Source organism: Oratosquilla oratoria, chromosome 30 (assembly GCF_046742065.1).
Source record: "Oratosquilla oratoria isolate Oo_2021 chromosome 30, ASM4674206v1, whole genome shotgun sequence".
Classification (NCBI taxonomy): Eukaryota; Metazoa; Arthropoda; class Malacostraca; order Stomatopoda; family Squillidae; genus Oratosquilla; species Oratosquilla oratoria.
In genome coordinates this window covers 41,482,781-41,503,862 of record NC_134806.1, presented here as the reverse complement: position 1 = coordinate 41,503,862, position 21,082 = coordinate 41,482,781, and the positions used below count along the sequence as shown (strand labels likewise).

The following is a 21,082-nucleotide window of genomic DNA, read 5'->3' as shown; positions in this document are numbered from 1 at the left end:
TACAAAAGTATATGGATAAAAAAGAGACATGAATGAGGAGGAAAGAGAAAGAGATAAGACATTAAGAAGCGAAGCAAAAAAAAAAATGTAAAGGACAGAGACCGAGAAAACGCAATTCTATTGGAGAGTGTTACATATGAGACTGAAAAAATGTGTATTTAAGAAAAAGAAACGAAAAGTTCAGAGAACGATATGAAGAATATAGAAAATCAAAACAAGCTTATAGCAATATAGACGGATTAATATCAGTATTAAACAAACTAAATGATTACCTGTCAGAAGAAAAACCAGACGGAATGGGAACTGCGGCGACAAAATCAAAGGATTCACTAGTACCAGTGTTGAACATGAATTATATAATCACTGGCTTAGAAATAGAAAGAAGAAACATGGAGGAGGAGTCATGTTCTTGGCTAAGAAAAACTTAAATGTGACGAAAGTTACATATGGATAGAACAGGGTGGAGATGATCATAATAAGAGTTGAAGATAGTGACATGACAGGCAGAAAGTTTGCAGTAATTTGGAGAGAGAGAGATTATTCTAAAATGTTAGATGATGCGAGACTTTCATTAAACGAGATGCTGGAGGATGGAAGTAACGCTTTATTCATGGGAGAGTTTAACTGTAAAGAAATATGTTGGAAAGAGACGACAGTGAAAGGTGGAGTGGATCAATGGGGAAATGTATTACTCGACATGACAATAGAACATACAATGACACAGTGGGTAAAAGAAAACACTAAATTAAGAAATAACAAAGAGCTGTCGAGACTAGATTTATTATTTACATCAGAACCTGAAATAGTAGACAAAATTGAATACAAGACACCAATTACGAAGAATGACCACATACTATTTAAGTTCGAACTAAAGAAGGAAATATATAGAGAAATACAGAAAAGGAAGACATGTATAGTAAGACGGACTTTGAGAAACTTAGTTGTTTTTTTTTTTTTTTTTTTTTTTTTTTTGCGAGCCGGGAAAAATTCTACAATGAAGAAACACAAGTGGAAGAAAAACGGATAATTCTAATGGAAATTTATAAAGGAGTGGATAAATATGTCCCAAAGCAAAAACATGAAAAGCTGTATATTAAGTGCTGGTTTAATAAAAGATACAGTGAAGCGAAAGATAAAGGAGATAAAGCTTGGAAAAGAAGGAGAAAAGACAAAAATGATCATAAAGGATTACAAAGGAGGAGCATGTTCATAGCTAGGTCAGATGCGAAAAATTTATAACAATGATAAGTAAATGAATAAACACATAAATAAAATATATTATAAGTAATAATAAATAAGATAAATCAACAAATAAATAGGTAAAGTTAAATAAAAACAAACAAGTAAATAATAAATAATAATAAATTGATAGATAAATAATAATAAATGATAATCAATCAAATAATAATAAACAGACAAATAATAACAAACAAATAAACAAATAATATAAAACAAATGGCAGGTATTACAGCACCTTGCTTAGGTATCTAAATGAATCTTAAAGCTTCGAACTGAAATACATTTTACTGCCTCTGCAGGAAGCTTATTCTATTCATTAACTACACGGTTGGCGAAGTTGTTTCTACCCACTTGCAAATTAGATATATTTCCTGGCAGTTTGAGACCATTATTTCTTGTCGGATTCTCATTCAGTGTGAAAATGTTGTCACTTTTGATGTCATTCCCCTTTAGAATTTTAAAGGCCTGTATCAAGTCACCTCTGAGTCTACGCTTTTTTAGGGAAAACAGATTCATATGTTTTAGTCAATTTTCGTATGATTTATTTTTGATATTTGGAATCACTTTTGTGGCTCGCCGTTGTACTTTTTCTAATCTGTCAATGTCTTCAATGAGATTCGGTGACCATGCGGGAACAGCATATTCCAAATATGGACGAACTAACGATTTATATAGCTTGTTAATGAGAGATGAACTTTTGAAGTCAAATGATCGAACTATCGGTCCTAGAATCTTATTTGCTTTCTCAGAGGCTGAAACACACTGCTTAGATGATTTGAGATCGTTACTGATAATTACGCCGAGATTCTTTTTACTATCCACTTTTGTTAACGAATTTCCAAATGACATGTAATCGTACTTATTGTTATTTTTACCTATGTGCATAACCTTGCATTTACTTGTGTTAAATTTCATTAGCTACTTTTCAGACCATTTCTGTAGTTTATCTAAATCTTCTTGAATATCTAATTGGTTTAAGTGATCATTTGCCATTCCACACAATTTTGTATCATCAGCAAATTTGGAGACAATAGATTTCTTTCCGTGGTCTATATCATTTATATATACAATGAATAGAAGTGCCCCAAGAACGGAACCTTGAGGAACTCCACTCGTAACACTTTTCCATCTAGAAGTTTTGCCATTTAGAACAATTCTATGTTTTCGATCGTTCAACCAATTACTAGTCCAACTTAATATGTTTCCACTTATTCTGTGTGAAGCTAATCTAATAAGTAGTCTTTCGTGGGGGATGGTATCAAAAGCTTTTGCAAAGTCTAGATATATCAAAACTATATATTTTTGTTATAATTCGAGATGACCGTGTTGTAGAATTCGAGTAAGTTAATCACGCAAGGACGTTTCTGTCTGAATCCATGCTGGCTATCATTTATCAAACAATTACCTTCTAAATGATGTTCGATAGTATCTTTGATGATAGTTTTCATCACTTTTCCTACGATTGAAGTCAAGCTTATAGAAGTTATTTGGTTTCTTTTTGTCATCTTTTTTGAATATGGGAACAATGTTAGCTAGTTTCCATTCTCTTGGGACATCTCTGGATATGATGGATTTCTTCAAAATAATTTCTAATGGAATAACAATCTCATTTTCCATTTCCTTTAAGATTTTTGGATGCCAACCGTCAGGCCCTGGTGTTTTATTACTTTAAGTTTTTCTATACACCTTTTAATTTTTTCTTTTATATTTACCATAGTAAGTTCACCCTTGAATTTTCATAAGTTTCAGTTTAGAGTTCACTTTGAGATGTTTTGTTTACGAATACTGAACTAAAATAGTTTTTTAAAATATCACACAGTCCTCCATTTGAATATTCTAGTCGACCGTCAGCAGATGATAGTGGGCCAATGTGATTCTTATAACCTTTTTATTTCTAATATAACTATATAATTCTTTGTGGTTCTTTTTGATTTATCAGCTATATTCATATCGTATGTTCGTTTTCGTTTTTGTATTGTCTTTTTTCTATTTCTGTATATTATTACATAACTATGATAGTCATTAGGTGCACCAGAGCACTTGTATTTCTTATAATCCTGTCTCTTTTTAGCAATACTTTTTTCATTTTCTTTGTCAAGCCATTGTGGGTAAGCCTGATTTGGAATGAATATGTAAAAGTATTCAGGGAAGAAAAAAGAAACTATGAAAAAGACAGCAAAAAATGTAGGGATCAGCCAAAAATATTCTATAAATATGTGAACGGTAAACTAAAAAACAAACAGGAAATAGTGAAACTACACCAAAGGAATATGGAATATACAAAAGATACAGAAATTACTGAAGTCATGAGTAAACACTTCAAGTCGGTTTTCACTAGAGAAAATGTAAAACATCGGGATAAAGGGAGAGAAGTACCCCCCCCCCCACAATAAGGGAAATAATAGTAACACAGAAAGAAAAAAAAATGGACCAAATAATGAACCTTGATGTCAGGAAATTGCAAACTGGATATCAAAAGAATGTAAAAAGGAACTAATAGACAAAATATGTAACATAATAAGTTGCTCATTCAGAGACAGAAAAATACCAGCAGAATGGAAAAATGCTGATATCGTGCCACTTTATAAAGGAAGGAATAAGGAAGACCTAACAAATTATAGACCGATTTCCCTTACAAGCACGGTAGCCAAAATTTGTGAAAATTTTATAAAAAAGTAGATGGATAAAACATCTGGAGAACAATATACTAAAGCCGAGACAATTCGGATTTAGACAGGGATGATCATGTGCCACAAATTTTATCTGTTTTTACTCAAGATTACTAGATATAATACAGGAAAGGAACGGATGGGTTGATTGTGCTTTCCTAGATCTACAAAAACCTTTTGACAAAGTCTCACACAAAAAAATTATCAATAAAACTGGAAACCATAGGAGGGTTACAAGGTAAGCTACTGAAATGGATGGAGGACTTTTTGCATGGAAGAAAAATTATAATAGTGCTCAGAGATAAGAGTTCTACTTAGAAAGGGGTGATTAGGGGGGTTCCACAAGGATCAGTATTGACTCCCATAATGTTTGCTATTCATCTAAATGACATGGACGAGGGTGTGGACTGTTACATGAGCTTCTTTGCAGATGACGCAAAACTGTTAAAAAAAAGTGAGTATTGAAACGGACTATGACTCATTGCAGAGAGACCTGAACAGGGTTTGGGAATGGAGTCAGAAGTGGAAAGTGGACTTCCACATCGAGAAATGTAGCATAACGGAATTTGGAAAAGTAAAAAAATATATACCAGGAGAGTATAAAATTGGAGCAAAGGAAGTAAAGAGAGTGGGATATGAGAAACAGATCAACAAAATTGTCGGTGAGACCTATAACTTGCTAAGATCAGTAAAAGTGGTGTTTACTTACTTGGATGAAGAAGTGGTAAAGAAAATACTAGTCACACTGATTAGACCAAAATTGGAGTACGCAACAACACTATCGTCACCCAAAACTAAAAAGAATATAAGGAAAACTGAGAGAATCCGGGGAGCAATTACGAAGATGGCTCCAACACTATAAAAACTGTCATATGAAGAAAGATTGTCAAAACTAGAATTACCGACTCTGGAAAAAAGCAAAGAAAGAGGTGGCTTGTTGACCATCTACAGAATTATGAGAGGTGTAGATGTCCTTGATAGAGAAGAATTACTAAATTGGGGTAAGAGAAACACAAGAGGACATGGAAGGAAGCTCAAAAAGGACAATTACAGAATATACCTGAAAAAATGGCTTTCCCCACAGAGTGGTGGATAAATGGAACATATTAGACGAAACAACAGTGTGTACAAAAAACAATACACGAATTGAAGAGCAAATTAGGTATGGCGAGATACAGAGACAGGACACCACGAGCGTAGCTCCCCTTCCCGTCAGATACAATTAGGTAAATACAACTAGGTAAATACACACATATACATACACACACACACACATATGCACACAACTCGACGGCGCAGTGGTAGTGTTCGCGACCACCACTGTGGTGGCCCATGTTCGAATTCTGCCCAGGGCTGAAGTAATTTCAGTATCGCTGCGCTATGAGTCGTTACTCCAACCCTCGTGGGCAGGGAGTTGGATGCGTGTGTGCGTGTAAGGTCACAGCATTACCCATAGATCGGGAGGGAAATAGCTGTCGATCACGAGTCCAACACGTGATCAAAGACCATATTGAGAAACTATAGGGAATCACACACAATTTGAAGTTAGGTATGATAGATTGGAAAGTAAGGTATTGGCTTTAATGAGCGTTGTTCAATTCCTGTATATCACAATTGGGTAAATGCTCACACACATATACACACACGTGTAAATATATATGTATATTTTCTATCTGCTTATAAGAAAATCATAGCATACCTGGTTCCACAACTCCAAGCGTGGCAGCAAGAGCAGCTTCACTCGACGGAAGGACGGATGCAGTGACTGCCACCAACACCAGCACACCCACGACCCTCTTTGGAAGCGCCATGGAAGTCCTTTACTGTGGAGAAGAGTTGGAAGCTGTGAGGGAACCAGAAATTGAGACAAAGCCAGATGATGGGGCGACGACGACGACAATGAAACAGTGTAAGATTTTAGATCCAGATGTCTCTCTCTTGGCGTCACAGTTGATATGTCTATGCGGAATACACACACACACACACACACACACACACACACACACACACACGTGCGCAATCACACAAATTCACAGGATTTGGCGCGTGCGCGTGTGTGCGCATGCGTGTGTGCTTGCGTGTTTGTGTACACAATTGTCACATACAAGCAAACCTTTGGTAATCAGTTTTATATCAACTTGGTGCAAATCGATCAGTCCGTCATTCAGTCAGCTCATGGCTGTCAGTCGCCCCGTCATACGGACGTCTGTGGCAGTCCCCCCTCCCCCCACAGTGTCCACGATGGGGGTGGGGATAGGCACCTACCTGGATATACCTGTCCTCTCCTTCCGAATCGTCTATCCCTTGCGCCAGCGGTGTGAGAGGTGCTGAACCTTGATCCCTCTGGAGGACGACGACTGTTGTTCCTGAAGGAGTGACGAGAGGTACTGGGCAGCGTCTGACTGAAGACACGGACTTATATAGAAAACACCCCTCTCACTCCCCTCTCCTCCTCCTCTTCCTCCTCCTCCTCCTCAACTCCTTCCCAATCTCCACCCTCCAGGGTATAACGTAGAAGAGGGCGTGGGAAAGAGATTCTTCTGCCCATCTATATACCGAAAGGCCTCTTCCCCCCTTGCAAGGGAAGTAGTCAGTGAAAGCGCCCACGCCATTCCCATCCGTCACCCATTTGTTTTACCTCTCATCTTAGATCCAGAGGATTGTTTGAAGCAGCGAGTCCAATATATCAGCAAGTGGCGGGTTTCCCGGCGCCCCTGGGGTGTCCGGTTCATCCACTGCTGCTGCTGCTGTTTTCAGAGAAAAGAATATGTGGGGGAGGCGGTAAGAGACCATAAGGCCTTCACTATGCAGTCCCATGTCCATTGCCACCTATCATCCCCATCCATAAATTTTCTGACTTCTTAAAGCAACCAATAGTTTCAACGCTCACTATATGGTTACAAAATCTATCCCATTCGTTAACTACTCTTCTGGTAAACCAAGTCTTGTCTATTTCCATATTAAACCTAAGTGTGTCCAATTGAAACCCATTACTATGATGACCTTGCCTGCACCGCCTTTGTTGAAACCCATGACTCTTTTGAATGCCTTTATTAGATCATCTATTACGTAAGCGACCAGGCTGGATGGCGCGACCTTGCAGCGGTCGCACTACAGAAAGTCCGGGCGGATCGGTGACGACGTCGTTGAAGGAATGTCTCTCTTTGTTCGACTCGGGGTCCGCGTATTATTATTATTATCATCATCAATCATCATCATCATCATCATCATCATCATCATCATCATCATCATCATCATCATCATCATCATCATCATCATCATCATCATCATCAATCATCATCATCATCATCATCATCATCATCATCATCATCATCATCATCATCATCATCATCATCATCATCAATCATCATCATCATCATCATCATCATCATCATCATCATCATCATCATCATCATCAATCATCATCATCATCATCATCATCATCATCATCATCATCATCATCATCATCATCATCATCATCATCATCATCATCATCATCATCATCAATCATCAATCATCATCATCATCATCATCATCATCATCATCATCATCACCACCACCTTCCTCCTTCTATGAGTTAATGCTTATTCGTGTGTGTGGGAGTGGTTAAGGGGTGATAGCGGGATAGCATGCCTCTCACGTCTCAGTCTCAAAGTCTTGCTCAGTCTTTCTTCTCCTTCTCCTCCTCCTTCTCCTTCTCCTCCTCCTCCTCCTTCCCTTCCTCTTCCTCCTTCTCATTCTCCTTTTCTTCCTCCTCCTTTTCCTCCCCTCCTCTTCCTCTTTTTCCTCCTCCTCCTCCTCCTCCTCCGGTGAGTTGATATTCGGTCCCTTGAAAGTCTCGGACAGAGGCGACACCACAAAGTACTACCAAAAGCTAGTTAAACAAGGGATCTGCAGAGAAAAGTCTAATAAAGTTTCAGGACTGAAAGCGAGGAGGTCCTCTGAACTTCAAGGTTGAATGTTTGATAAACAATTCGTGTAGACTATGAGTCCGTCTGTATTTAAAGAAGGCTTCTTCCTCTCGGCTCCTGAATTGTCAAAACATCGATAATGAGGGGAGGAGAGGGATGTATGAACAAGCAAGCACACTACCTGAAATATTCGAATAGGTTTTTTTTATTTTTTCTCAGAAAGAAAGAAAAAAAATCGTGACCTTGGAGGAGAACAAGGAGAAGGAGGAGTAAGAGGAGGAGTTGGAGGAGGAGTAGGAGAGTGATGGTAGTGGCGAAATGAATAAGAGGTAGGAGATTTGAACAGTGTTGCACAAGTACAGATATAGATACAGAATGCATATACTGTAGACAAATACTTTTTAACCTTTTGATGAATCCAGACCCCCAATGGATTGCCCAATATGGTCCCACACCCCCTTCACTTGACTGTCGAAATAATCATCACCATTCCTATTAGTTCCCAATATGACTTCCAAATATGTCAATAGCTTCAATTTACTGTGCTATAGGTAATTGCTGATTTATAATAAAGTTTATGAAAGTTTAGGGTAGCACTTAAGTCTGGTTCTAAAATATGGAATCATAATGCTAGTTAATAACCTAGCATTCTGGCCAAGTGTAAATTGGTACATTAAATAAGATATATACTAGTACCCAGAGATCAAGTCCCATACCCTCACATTTGGTTCCCATACCACCGTTTAAGAATTCTTGCTGTAGAGTATATAATGTGCAAGGATGGATAAAGACGGATCGTATCGGTGTTTCTTAATATTTGGTCACTTGCGCCGTCGACTAAATACTTCTGGACCGTTGCGCCCTGCTTCCACGCTCACTCCCGCTCCCACCCCCCTTCCACTTCCACCCCACTCTCACTCCCACACCTACTCCCGCTGCCCCTTGTTTCTGACATGGAGCCAGATGTCCAGCAAGTTGTGTAAGTGCAAGAATTCCGAGAATAACTCTCAGATAGTGGCTGCTGCCTTCCGTTCCGTAGCACGACGCTTGCCACGCCGGGCGTCTTCACCAAAGTCGTGCAACAGCAGCAGCAGCAGTGATAGCAGCAACAACAACAGGAGCAGTAACAGCAACTGCCCTCATTGGTGACGATACTGCTGAATTTTATAAATGTGTGATGCCATATGACCCCACATATTGCGACACCGTAAACAAATAAATCAACCAAACCAACCATTTCTCCTCACGAGTGACTCTAATGGCAGACATCCATTATGAGGAGACATTGCATCAAATTAAAAAGGGAATATTGTAGCCTCCATTATCGAGAATGAAGATATTGGACTTTTAAATACAGGTGAGGTCACCCACTGTCACGTTCAGACAGGTACTGTCTCCTGTTTAGATTGAACAATATGTAGTTCTAACTGCACAAACTACTTCAGATGGAGACCAAATGATGATTGGCACAGTGGTGGCCATGCTCCCATAATAATGAATAGTAATGAAGGCCCACCCACCAACTCAAAGATCTCTACGGTGGTATATTGAAAAAGTAGTTGGAAAAAAAATCAAAGAACTAAATGAAATTGAAAGTGATACGAGTAACTTCCAAACTGAAAATTATACTAATGATTTGTTATATGAAACAATTCATGCTGCAGGCATACATTCCATACTATTCCTAAAGCTAGGATGATGGCAGATAGCTCTGCCGTAAAAACAGAAGCAACACTGGAAGGCTGCTACCCCGACCGAATGAAGGGAATACAACATATCCCACCCCGGCATCAGACTTTGAACAGTCTGTAAATACTAGGGTGGAGTCGGAATGTGTGGAACAGCGTTCTGGGAATATTGTATGACACTCATAATCTGGTAACACGTTTTTATTAGGAATATCAGGGATACAGACAGAAACATTGGGGAATTGTCAGTAACCAACTCTAGAAAATCGATAGGGACATATAAAATGGAAAGTACATTTAGTATCACTATAGCAAATTCAATCCTGAAACCGAAAGGTTTAGGAAAACTTGGACGAAATACCTATAGCTGTGAATGTGAATCTTGGGAAATTGGCATACAAGAAATTGACTCAGGAAGACACTGAATTCGATACCAGCATTTCAACAACAAATATTGGCGACGCAAGTCTAATGGAACGGCACCTTTTTCCACCATAGTTAAGTATTGAGGACAAGTGGAACGCACCATTTGCCAGACAAACACCGATATGGTACACACAGAGCTCAACACACGAGGACTAGTTTCAGTAGCAGATGAATAAAATTCACAACCATACTTCAAATTAAGGATAATTATTCGGTGCAATAGAAGGGCCTGCGTGAGCGTCCAAACAGGTATGAGCCAAAATTCTAGGAAGTTATTGTGCTTGCATACAAGTAGGCTAGCCTAACATAACGAAGGTGAGGTACCCAAGTCGGCCTGGTGTCAAATATTAGTCCCAGAAAACGAGTTTGCTCCACACAAAGAGATTCTTCTTTCGTTAAGATATAGGTCTGGATCAGGGTGAACACCACAGAGGTGGTAAAAGTGTATGGCAGCAGTGTTTGAAGTAGAGAAACGAAATCGCCGAGATACGAATAATTGCTAATTGCAATTTCCTCTCAATTAATGGTACCCGCGCTGCAGAGACGGAAATTGACAAATCATCGACATATATATCACAAACTCCTGTAAGCACATCCATGACATTGTTTATAACCACAGCGAAAAGTGTGACACTAGATATACTTCTTTGCGGCATGCCATCTTCAAATGGTCGAGCTTCAGAGAGAGCGCTCCTAATTCGCACTCGTAAGAAACGTTGTGATAAAAACTTTTTAATGAAAATGGATAGTCTGCCACAGAGACCGAACTCGAGTAGAATGCCGTGGCCCCAGGCTGTATCGTATGTTTTTTTTTTTTCCAAATAAAAAAACATAGTAACGTGGCGTTATTTGTGAATTATTCACAAATAGAAGATTCTAGAGACACAAGAGCATCAGTTATGGACCGTATTTTTTTAAATCAATATTGAACAGCCTCTCTCTATCAAATAAGCCTGACGCTTAACATTTTTCCCAGCAGTTTAAAGATGCAAGAGGTTAAGGATATAGGGCGATAATTTGTCGCCAACTGATGGTCTTTTCCAGTTTTTGGGACAGATGATTATTGCAACGCTCCAAGAATAAGGAAAGTCACCAGTATTCCAGATAAAATTGAATGGGTTTATTAAAAAGGTAGGCCTTTTCTGACGAGTGACATAGAAAGGAATATGCGATATCATCAAGGCCTGGCAACGAATCACGGAATTTGATAAAGATATTTAGTTCCGAGATTGAAAATGGCACATTATAAGATGTTGTGTTATAGGCGAGTTAGGATCTTTCTTGGAAACACTAGCAAAATAATCGCACATATATTAGCAACCTCAGTAGGATCAGCCACCGTTTCACCAACATGAGACAATGGACACCATAGCCCACTTGAGTAAATGGGGTATGGACTGTAATTGACGATACAGAGTTATCCCAAGACGTTTGTTGTGCAATTTTAGGATTCATCGAGCTTAAGGCCCCTTTCACACTAGGCAACTAGTGACCGTCACTAGTGGCGGTCACTAGTTGCCTAGTGTGAAAGTCTCGGGCAACTGCAAGCAACCAGTGATTGTCACCGAGTTGTGGAATCCTTTCTCATCATCTCATTAGTCGAAAGAATGGCATCAGTGGAGGAGGTGTTTCTGTTGGCTTTGGTGGTCAAGAAAAAGAGACGGTCGGTGTCGGCAACTGCCAGTAACGGTCACTTGTTACCGGAGCGGGCAACCGCAGTGACGTAGTGTGAAAAGCTCAATTTAAAATAATAGTAGACAACTAGTGATCGTCACTAGTGACGGTCACCAGTTGTCTAGTGTGAAAGGGGCCTATGTCCGTGCTTGTCAGAAGGCGTCCATGCACTGCGGATCACCACGATGTCTGCTAAGACGAAAGCAGCACGTTTCGTCCGCACAGCAGCAGTGCAATTATTGTGCCACCAAAGGACTGGACGTTTGGGAAAACGGCCAGATGGCTTTAGACGTTCAAGGGAAAAATGGAAAATGGGATAGTGATCAAACAATGCTATTATTACAGCAATATGAAATATTTCTAGAATTGTGGAATGTGTCGTTAATGGAGTACCGCAATAAAGAAAAGAAGGCAAGTGCTATAAAAGAAACAACAAAGACATTGAACATTCCTGACTCAGAAATAACACTAAAGTGGAATCTGCGTTGCCAAATAAAGAGTGAAATGAGGAAGAAAAAAAAAGGAGGAAAAGTGGCATGGGGGCTGATGATGTGACTAAAAAGTACAAGTGCATTTTTCGACGCTCTTCTCTTCATGATTTAATGATGCAGCTGAAGCAACCAGGTCCCTGAATGGGGACATCGCATCACACTCAAGTCTCGAGCCTGAGGGTGCGTGTACACTGTTCATTAAAATCTAGCTAGGCAGGGCCTTAGCTAGTGATACTAATCTAAAATGTGTGTACACTACACTAAAATTTGCTCTCTATAGATTTTCGATAGAGTAGTGATAGATTAATTGTAGCGAGATTGTTGTTAGTGTACACTGGAGTTCGTTTGACGAGGAAATCTCAGACAGCCAGACTTGAGATTTGTGTGTGGTGAGATATCACGATCCAGGCACCTGATTTCTGCATCTCCAACTTTAGTCATAATAAAGAATTTGAAGAGAAAGAAAAGCGTAAGGGTCAGAAAATGGATAGCTATATGAAAGGACTAGGGAACACAAGGAAATGGTTGATGAAGCAATATCCTATAATAACTTTGTAGGTATGTGTGCCGAAGATTATAGTAAAGAAGCGGAACATATGGAAAATATAAATCCTAAAGGATTATAATCACTTTAATTAACATATATTAAAGAAGCTGGATATCTAGTTTAAAAAAATGAATATATGTTTAAACCTTATATATATATATATATATATATATATATATATATATATATATATATATATATATATATATATATAATATATATATATACATACATATATATATATATATATATATATATATAAATACACATACATATACCAATGGCTTTTCCCCCTTACACGGGGGGTAGCTAAAAAGAAAAAGGCAGAGAAACCACTCCCACCCATTCCATTCCCTTCATATTCCACTCCCCTCCGCCCTCCTCCCTCCCTCTTATCTTGGCACCTCCTGGATGACGGGTCATTCCTGCATCCTTTCCACTGCCCTGGGTCAGAAGCAGTGTCGCAAGACACAACACATCCACAGCAAAGCCGCTTCTTAAATTCGGTGACCCCCCTCTCCATCCCCTCATGCAGAAAAGAAGACGGGGAGAAATCCCTTCGGGCTGCGTCAAAATTTTTCTCATACATACTTCCTCACCCTCCATCCCTCACCCACTCCCCCTCATGCATCACAGCATCATCCATACACAACCCTTCTCCATTCACCCCTATCTTCTGTTCTCTCCCATCCTTCCCCCATCCATCTATCTCATCCTAAGAGGCTCCCTCATATTCACTCCTTCCACACCTCTTTAATTAATCTTTCTTCACTCATTCTTTCCATGTGTCCAAAACATCCTAATACCCTTTCATCAACCCTATCTCCCAGCTCCCTTTCCTACCCAGTTCTCCTCCTCACCTCCTCATTTCTCACACTATCTAGCCTAGTAACCCCTATCATACTTCTCAGACATTTCATCTCAAACACATTCAAACTCCTTCTCTCTTCCTCTCTTATGTTCCATGTTTCTGCCCCATATAGTGCTGTTACACAATCACTCCTTCATATAACCTCCTCTTAGCATCCATTCCCAGATGTCTATTTCTCATTACACTTTTTAGTCCACCAAGGCATTTACTCGCTTCTCTCAATCTACATTCTACCTCCACCCCAACTCCTCCCTTTCCTGCCACATTCACATCCAAGTATCTAAACTATCCACTTCCTCCAGTCTTTCACCCTGCTCATATCCAGCCTGCTGTCACTCTCCCCTTGTACATCTCATCACCTTACTTTTGCCCACATTTATCTTCAGATTTCTCCTTTCACACACCTTCTCAAACTCTGTCACTAACTTCCTCAATCCCTCCTCTGGTCCTGCTACAAATGCAGTGTCGTCAGCAAACAACTGGCTTATTTCCCACTTTTCTCCATTTTCTTTAACCATCTCCAACCCTTGACCCACTACCCATTCACCTCTCGCATCACCCCATCCATGTATAGATTGAACAGCCAGGGTGACATAACACATCCCTGACAAAGTCCCACCTTTACCTCAAACCATTCACTCTCCATTTCTAATCCTAATACAAGCTCTACTACTCTCGTAAAAACTTTTGATTGCTCTCAACAGTTTTTCTCCTATCCCATATATCTGCAGTACCTCCCACAGTCCCTTCCTGTCTACCCTGTCGTAAGCCTTTTTTCAGATCCATAAAAGCCCAAAAACCATCTTTACCTTTTCCTATAGCTTTCTCACATATCTGCCTTACCACAAAAATCTGATCTACACAACCCCTATCTGTCCTAAAACCACACTGTTCCTCACCAATCACTCCTTCTGTTCCTCTCCTAATCCCCTCAATCACGACCCTCCCATAAGCCTTCCCAACTACACTCAACAAGCTAATCCCTCTGAAACTGCTACACTCACACTTGTCCCCCTTTCCCTTGTAAAGCGGAACTACACAGGCACTCCTCCAGTCCTCTGGCACTCTACCCTCTCTTAAACATTAAATAACCTCACCAGCCAGTCCACCATAACTGTACCTTCTTTCTTCAGACATTCTACATGGCATCCATCCAACCCTGCTCTCATCACCTTATCAGCTGCTTTCACTTCATCTTTCCCTATTTCTCCTCCATTTTCCTCATTCATCATGGTCATTTTCTTAGCACTTCCCACTGCAACTACCTTTCCCTCCCTATCCTCCTTCACATTTAGCAACTCCCTAAAATACTCTACCCACCTTCTTTTCACTGCCTTCTCTTCCATTATCATCTCTCCATCTGCAACTTTTATTTTTTCTTCTCTATTCGCCTCATATAGTCTTTAAATTTCTTTCCAAAACATATTTCAATTTTTTCTGTCATACTCTTACCCCATTTCACATCTGCTCTCCTCTTTGCTTCCTTTATCTTATGCTTAACTTCCCTTCTCTTTACTTTGTACCTCTCATACGATTTCCTCGTCCTAATTTGTAGCCAATTTATGAATACCTGCTTCTTCTCTTCTACACCCTTCTTTGCTTTCTCATCCCACCACTCACTACCCTTCCTTCTATTTCCTCCCGCCCTCCTTGTTCCACACACCATCTTTGCACATCTTATGACTCCCTCCTTGAACCATCCCCATTCCTCCTCCACTTCTAGTTCTACTCTATCCTTCACTCCCTCCCACTCCTCTCTCAGCTTCTTCTTATACCCATTCTCCTTTTCTTTCTCATTTAAGCAGTTCACTCTAAGTACTTCCCTACCTTCTGCCCTTTTCCTCTTTCTCCACCTATTCTCCGCTCTCAATTCACTTTCCACTAGAAAATCATCTGATATTCCTCCACTCTATCTCCTTAGAACATGTACCATATTCCTGGTCACCATTATATAGTCCATTAATGCTTTATCTGCCACCCTTCCATCCACCACCTTCTCCCATGTGTACTTATTCTTGACTTTCTTCCTAAACACTGTATTTGCTATCATCAACTCTCAAGACACATCTCCATCAATTCTCCACAACGATTTTTACCTGGAACTCCATACTTCCCAATCACACCGTCAAATCAGTTCATATTCAAGTCCTTTTGTACCTAAACAGACACTTTGTACAGGCCACCTAACATGAAATAGGTAGAAACACTAACATATATGCGCTATGGCATTTTGCATTCTACTTTTTCATTAGAAATGCGCTGAAAATCATCATATAGCTACATAAATACTTAGGCCACTATGATCAAATTTACTTATTTTTTCTCTAGCTTTTTCTTCTGGTCATGAGATTTGGGAGGGGGAATGGCCTAGCTGGCTGCAGCAGTCATGTTTTAATATAAATCCATAACATTCCACATTTGTCCTCACAAGACCTGAATGACATGACCTATTCTAGGATGATTTATTCAGTTCATCTCACTCATCTGACTCAAATAAGTGATGAGAGTCACAATGCTTAAAGGCCCAAATACACTCTCAATTATGATCATACAATCTTCGAGATTGTGCAGTGTTTGAGCCCTACACTACTAACAAGATTGTGTAATCATTAGTTGACCCTTAAAGCTTGTGGCATGAAGATGAGCAAAGAGGCAGCGTGCATAGCCATTATTCTGGCTTTAGACATTGAGGAGGAAAGTAAAAGTAAGGAAAGAAAGATTTGGATGAAAGTGGTAAAAAAAAAACTAAATTCACGCATGAAAATCTTCTACAGGAGTTGCTCCTCTCTGCCCCTGATGATTACGAAAATTATCTACGTACAGACAGAGATTCATTTATGGATTTGCTGGAGAAGACTACGCCCCTCATAGAAAAAATGGATACCAAGCTCAGGGATTCCATTTCACCATATGAAAGGCTTTCTAGTACTTTACGATTCCTGGCTACTGGACAAACATTTCAGGAACTAATGTTCACCGCAGCTATCTCTCCACAAAGCCTTGGTCGTATCATTATGGAAACTTGTAGTGCTATCTGCAGTGTATTAAAGGAGTATATTAAGGTAGGTTAAATAAAGTGCAGATAACACCAAAATATTTATTGATAATAGTTAAGACTACTAAAGGCCAAATTCATTAACATCATCACCAAATACCACAATGAAGACGTATAAATATCATCTACTCCAGCACCTGACTTCATATTGTTTACTGCCTTCTTAGGTGTCCTTCGATAGTTCGAAAGTAAACAATTTATTTTCTTGGTTACTGTGGATCGTGTGGCACTAGGGTCTATTTCTCGCAATTTTTCTATCAATTTGACATAGCATTCACTTTTCAAAAGCCTGTTCTTATAAACATCACTTTTAATTTTCCACAAAGCAGGAAAATCTCTATAAAATTGAATAAACTTCCTCTTGAGACTCCCGTACACTCGCCATGGTACCAAAGAAAAGACTGAGCTATTGGCGCAATCATCGCTACTGACTATCAGTCATAATGGTGTAACTACTATGATTGGACAAACACTACTCAGTCATCTGCGCAAACAGTCAATCACACCTACTCACTAAGGATATGCCTGCACAACCACTTAGATTGTACGATCATAATTGAGTGTATCTGGGCTGTACACACCATGATGATCACGTGACATGGAACATGCATGATGTCGCCCACAACCTGACGCTTTTACTTGTTAAGACAAAGAAATGGTTAAAAAATACTAGTCACACTAATAAGGCCAAGAGTATGCTGTGACACTATGGTCACCCAGTACCAAAAAGAATATAAGAAAATTGAATTAATCCAGAGAGCACCCATGAAAATGGCCCCAACACTTTCAAACCTGTCATATGAGGAGAGACTGGCTAAATTGAAATTACCATCTTTGGAACAAAGAAAAGAATCAACCTGCTGACCATTTGCAGAATCATGAAAGGCACAGAAGTCCTTGAAAGAGAGGACTTACTAAATTGGGATGAGATACATACAAGGGGACATGAAAAGAAACTAAAAAAGGATAGTTATAGAAGAGACCTGAAAAAAAGGAAAAAAAAAGAAGTTTTCCATACAGAGTGGTGAATATCTGAAACAAACTAGATAAAACAATGTGTGCAAAACCTATACACAAATTTAAGAGTAAACCAGACACTATAAGATGCAAAGACAGGACACCATGAGCCCAGCTCCCCTTCCCATAAAATACAACTAGGTAAATACAACTACGTGAAATCAATCAACCTCCGGTGTGTGAGTCTTCATATGACGCTTGAGGGAACCTTTCAGTGAGAAAGCTGCATCACACAAGTCACACTGGAATGGCCTCTCTCCAGTGTGGGTCATTATGTGAACCTTGAGGGACCCTTTTTGTGAGAAAGTTGCATCACACAGGTCACATTGGAAAGGCTTCTCTCCTGTGTGGGTCATTAAGTGACGTTTGAGATTACTTTTACTTGGGAAAGCTTCACTACACAGGTCACATTGGAAAGGCTTCTCTCCTGTGTGGGTCATCATGTGATGTTTGAGGCTACTCTTTTGTGAAAAAGCAGAATCACACAGGTCACACTGGAAAGGCTTCTCTCCAGTGTGGGTCATCATGTGACATTTAAGGTGACCTTTACTTGGGAAGGTTGCACTGCACAGATCACACTGGAAAGGCTTCTCTCCTGTGTGGGTCATCATGTGATATCTGAGGCTACTCTTTTGTGAAAAAGCAGAATTGCACAGGTCACACTGGAAAGGCTTCTCTCCTGTGTGGGTCCTCATGTGACATTTGAGATGACCTTTAGTTGAGAAAGCTGCATTGCACAGGTCACACTGGAAAGGTTTCTCTCCTGTGTGGTTCATCAAGTGACATTTGAGGCCACTCTTTCGTGAAAAAGCAGAATTGCATAGATCACACTGGAAAGGCTTCTCTCCTGTGTGGGTCATCATGTGACATTTGAGTCCACCCTTAGTTGAGAAAGCAGCATCACACAGGTCACATTGGAAAGGCCTCTCTCCTGTATGGGTCCTCACATGACGCTCGAGGAGACTCTTTCTTGAGAAAGCTGCATTGCACAGGTCACACTGGAAAGGCCTCCTCTCTCCTGTGTGGGTCATCATGTGACGCTCAAGGAGACTCTTTCTTGAGAAAGCTGCATTACACAGGTCACATTGGAAAGGCTTCTTTCCTGTGTGGTTCATCATGTGATATTTGAGATAACTCTTCTGTGAAAAAGCAGAATTGCACAGGTCACACTGGAAAGGCTTCTCTCCAGTGTGGGTCATCATATGACATTTGAGTTCACCCTTAGTTGAGAAACCTGCATTGCATAGGTCACACTGGAAAGGCTTCTCTCCTGTGTGGGTCATTACATGATACAGTATTTGAGTTGACTCTTTCGTGTAAAAGAGGAATCACACAGGTCACACTGGAACAGCTTCTTTCCTGTGTGGGTCATTACATGATATTTGTGGCTACTTTGTAAAAAAGTAGAATCACACACTTCACACTGAAAAGGCTTTTTTCTGTATGGGTAATCATGTGACATCTGAGTTCACTCTTAGTTATGAAACCTGCATCACATAGGTCACAGTAAAGTGAAAAGGCTTCTCTCCTGTGTGGGTCATCAAGTAATGTTTGAGGTGACTCCTTTGTGAAAAAGCAGAATCACACAGGTCACACTGGTAAGACTTCTTTCCTGTGTGGGTCATTACATGATATTTAACTTTACCTTTACTTGTGAAAGCTGCATCACACATGTTGCAATGGAAAGGCTTCTCTCCTGTCTGAGTCTTCATGTGACACTCAAAGGGACTCTTTTTTTTTTTTTTTTTTTTAGAAAGCTGCATTGCACAGGTCACACTGGAAAGGCTTCTTTCCTGTGTGGGTCATGTGATATCTGAGGTGACTCTTTTGTGAAAAAATTTAAATCACACAGGTCACACTGAAAAGGCTTCTCTCCTGTGTGGGTCCTCACATGACATCTGAGTTGACCTTTACTTGAGAAAGCTGCATTGCACAGGTCACACTGGAAAGGTTTCTCTCCTGTGTGGGTCATCACGTGACATTTGAGGCAACTTTTTCACAAAAAAGCATTATCACACAGGTCGCACTGGAAAGGCTTCTCTCCTGTGTGGTTCATCACATGATATTTGAAGTCACTCTTTCATGAAAAAGCAGAATCACACATATCACACTGGAAAGGCTTCTTTCCTGTGTACGTTGTCATGTGACATGTTGACCCTTAGTTGAAAAAGCTGCATTGCACAGGTCAACTGGAAAAGCTTCTCTTCTCTGTGGGTCATCACATGTTATTTGAGGTGACTCTTTCATGAAAAAGCAGAATCTTTTAGGTCAGACTGGAAAGGCTTGTCTCCTCATGTGACATTTGAGATCAGTCTTTCATGAGAAAGCTTTATTGCACAGGTCACATTGGAAAGGCTTCTCTCCTGTATGGGTCATTATGTGATATTTAAGATGACTCGTGAGGTAGCTGTGCCACAGATGTCACACCAAATCCTCTTCATTGTATGGCAAACATTGAATCTATGGATAGCACTTCCAAAGAAATAGAAGTAGTTACCCTCATCCTGGAAAAAAAAATGTAATTATAAGATTGACACCTAACTCAGACTGTGATATAATTGGATTGTGGAGGTTTCCAAACAAGCTTATATTCAAGTCCTTTTGTACCCAAATAGAAATGTAGTAAATGTCATCTAACATAAAATTGGTAGAAACACCAACATATATGGTGCTATGACATATAGCATTCTACTTTTTCATTAGAAATGTACTAAAAATCATCCAATAGCTACATGCATACTCCGGCCACCTTGACCAGAATGATTAATTTTTTGCTCTAGTTTTTTATTTGGTCATAAGATTTGGGAGGGGGAATGGCCCAGCTGGCTACAGCAGTTATGTTTTAATATAAATCCATAATATTCTACATTTGCCCTCACAAGACTTAAATGACATGACTTATTCCAGGATGGTTTATTTAGTTCCTCATTCACCTGACTCAAATAAGTGATGCAAGTCATTGTTTAAGATACACTGGTAAATGGTGTACCTTTGTTATTATTTTAGCAAACTGTAATAAATGAAAATTATCTAAGAAATTGTAGAGGTACTACCCCTATTTTTTTTCTTGTCATATTTAATCAAACCTCCTTCAGTTTTTTTTTTTTTTTTTTTTTATGATTTTGCGGGGCTGGTACCCACTTGAGCCTTAACCCTGCAGGTGGTGCAGAAGAGTTCATACATGAACACAGAAGGTAATATCCTGTGGCTAGGAATAACAAGCGTTTCCATCTCAACCCGCTCAATTGACTCTAGGTGGTGGCAGTAATGATGACCCTTGATGTACAACTTATATCTTATATATATATATATATACATATTCTTCCTCATTGGGTGACTTGGGTCATTCAAGAATGTGAAAAGGTCATCCTTACACACCAAGAAAGAAAGGGTCACGGATTCATTGTTCAGCAGAAAGCTGATAGACAGGTGGATAGCCAGCTGCAGGTCACCTACCCACCCTGTTGCACTGGTTATTCTCTACCTTTTGAGTT

General features: G+C 39.7%; 1 protein-coding gene across 1 annotated transcript in view; it reads right to left on the bottom strand.

Annotated features, from left to right (window-relative positions):
• The window catches only part of LOC143041103 (U-scoloptoxin(16)-Ssd1a), a 9,714-nt gene extending 3,285 nt beyond the window's left edge, over nt 1-6,429 (bottom strand). Inside the window, exons 1-2 of the mRNA XM_076212822.1 lie at nt 6,174-6,429; nt 5,608-5,731 (exon numbers count right to left, since the gene is read on the bottom strand). Of these exons, the coding sequence (XP_076068937.1) occupies nt 5,608-5,719 (112 nt within the window). The 5' untranslated portion in view covers nt 5,720-5,731; nt 6,174-6,429. The remainder of the gene's footprint in view (nt 1-5,607; nt 5,732-6,173) is intronic.
• Between the last annotated feature and the right edge of the window lie 14,653 nt (nt 6,430-21,082).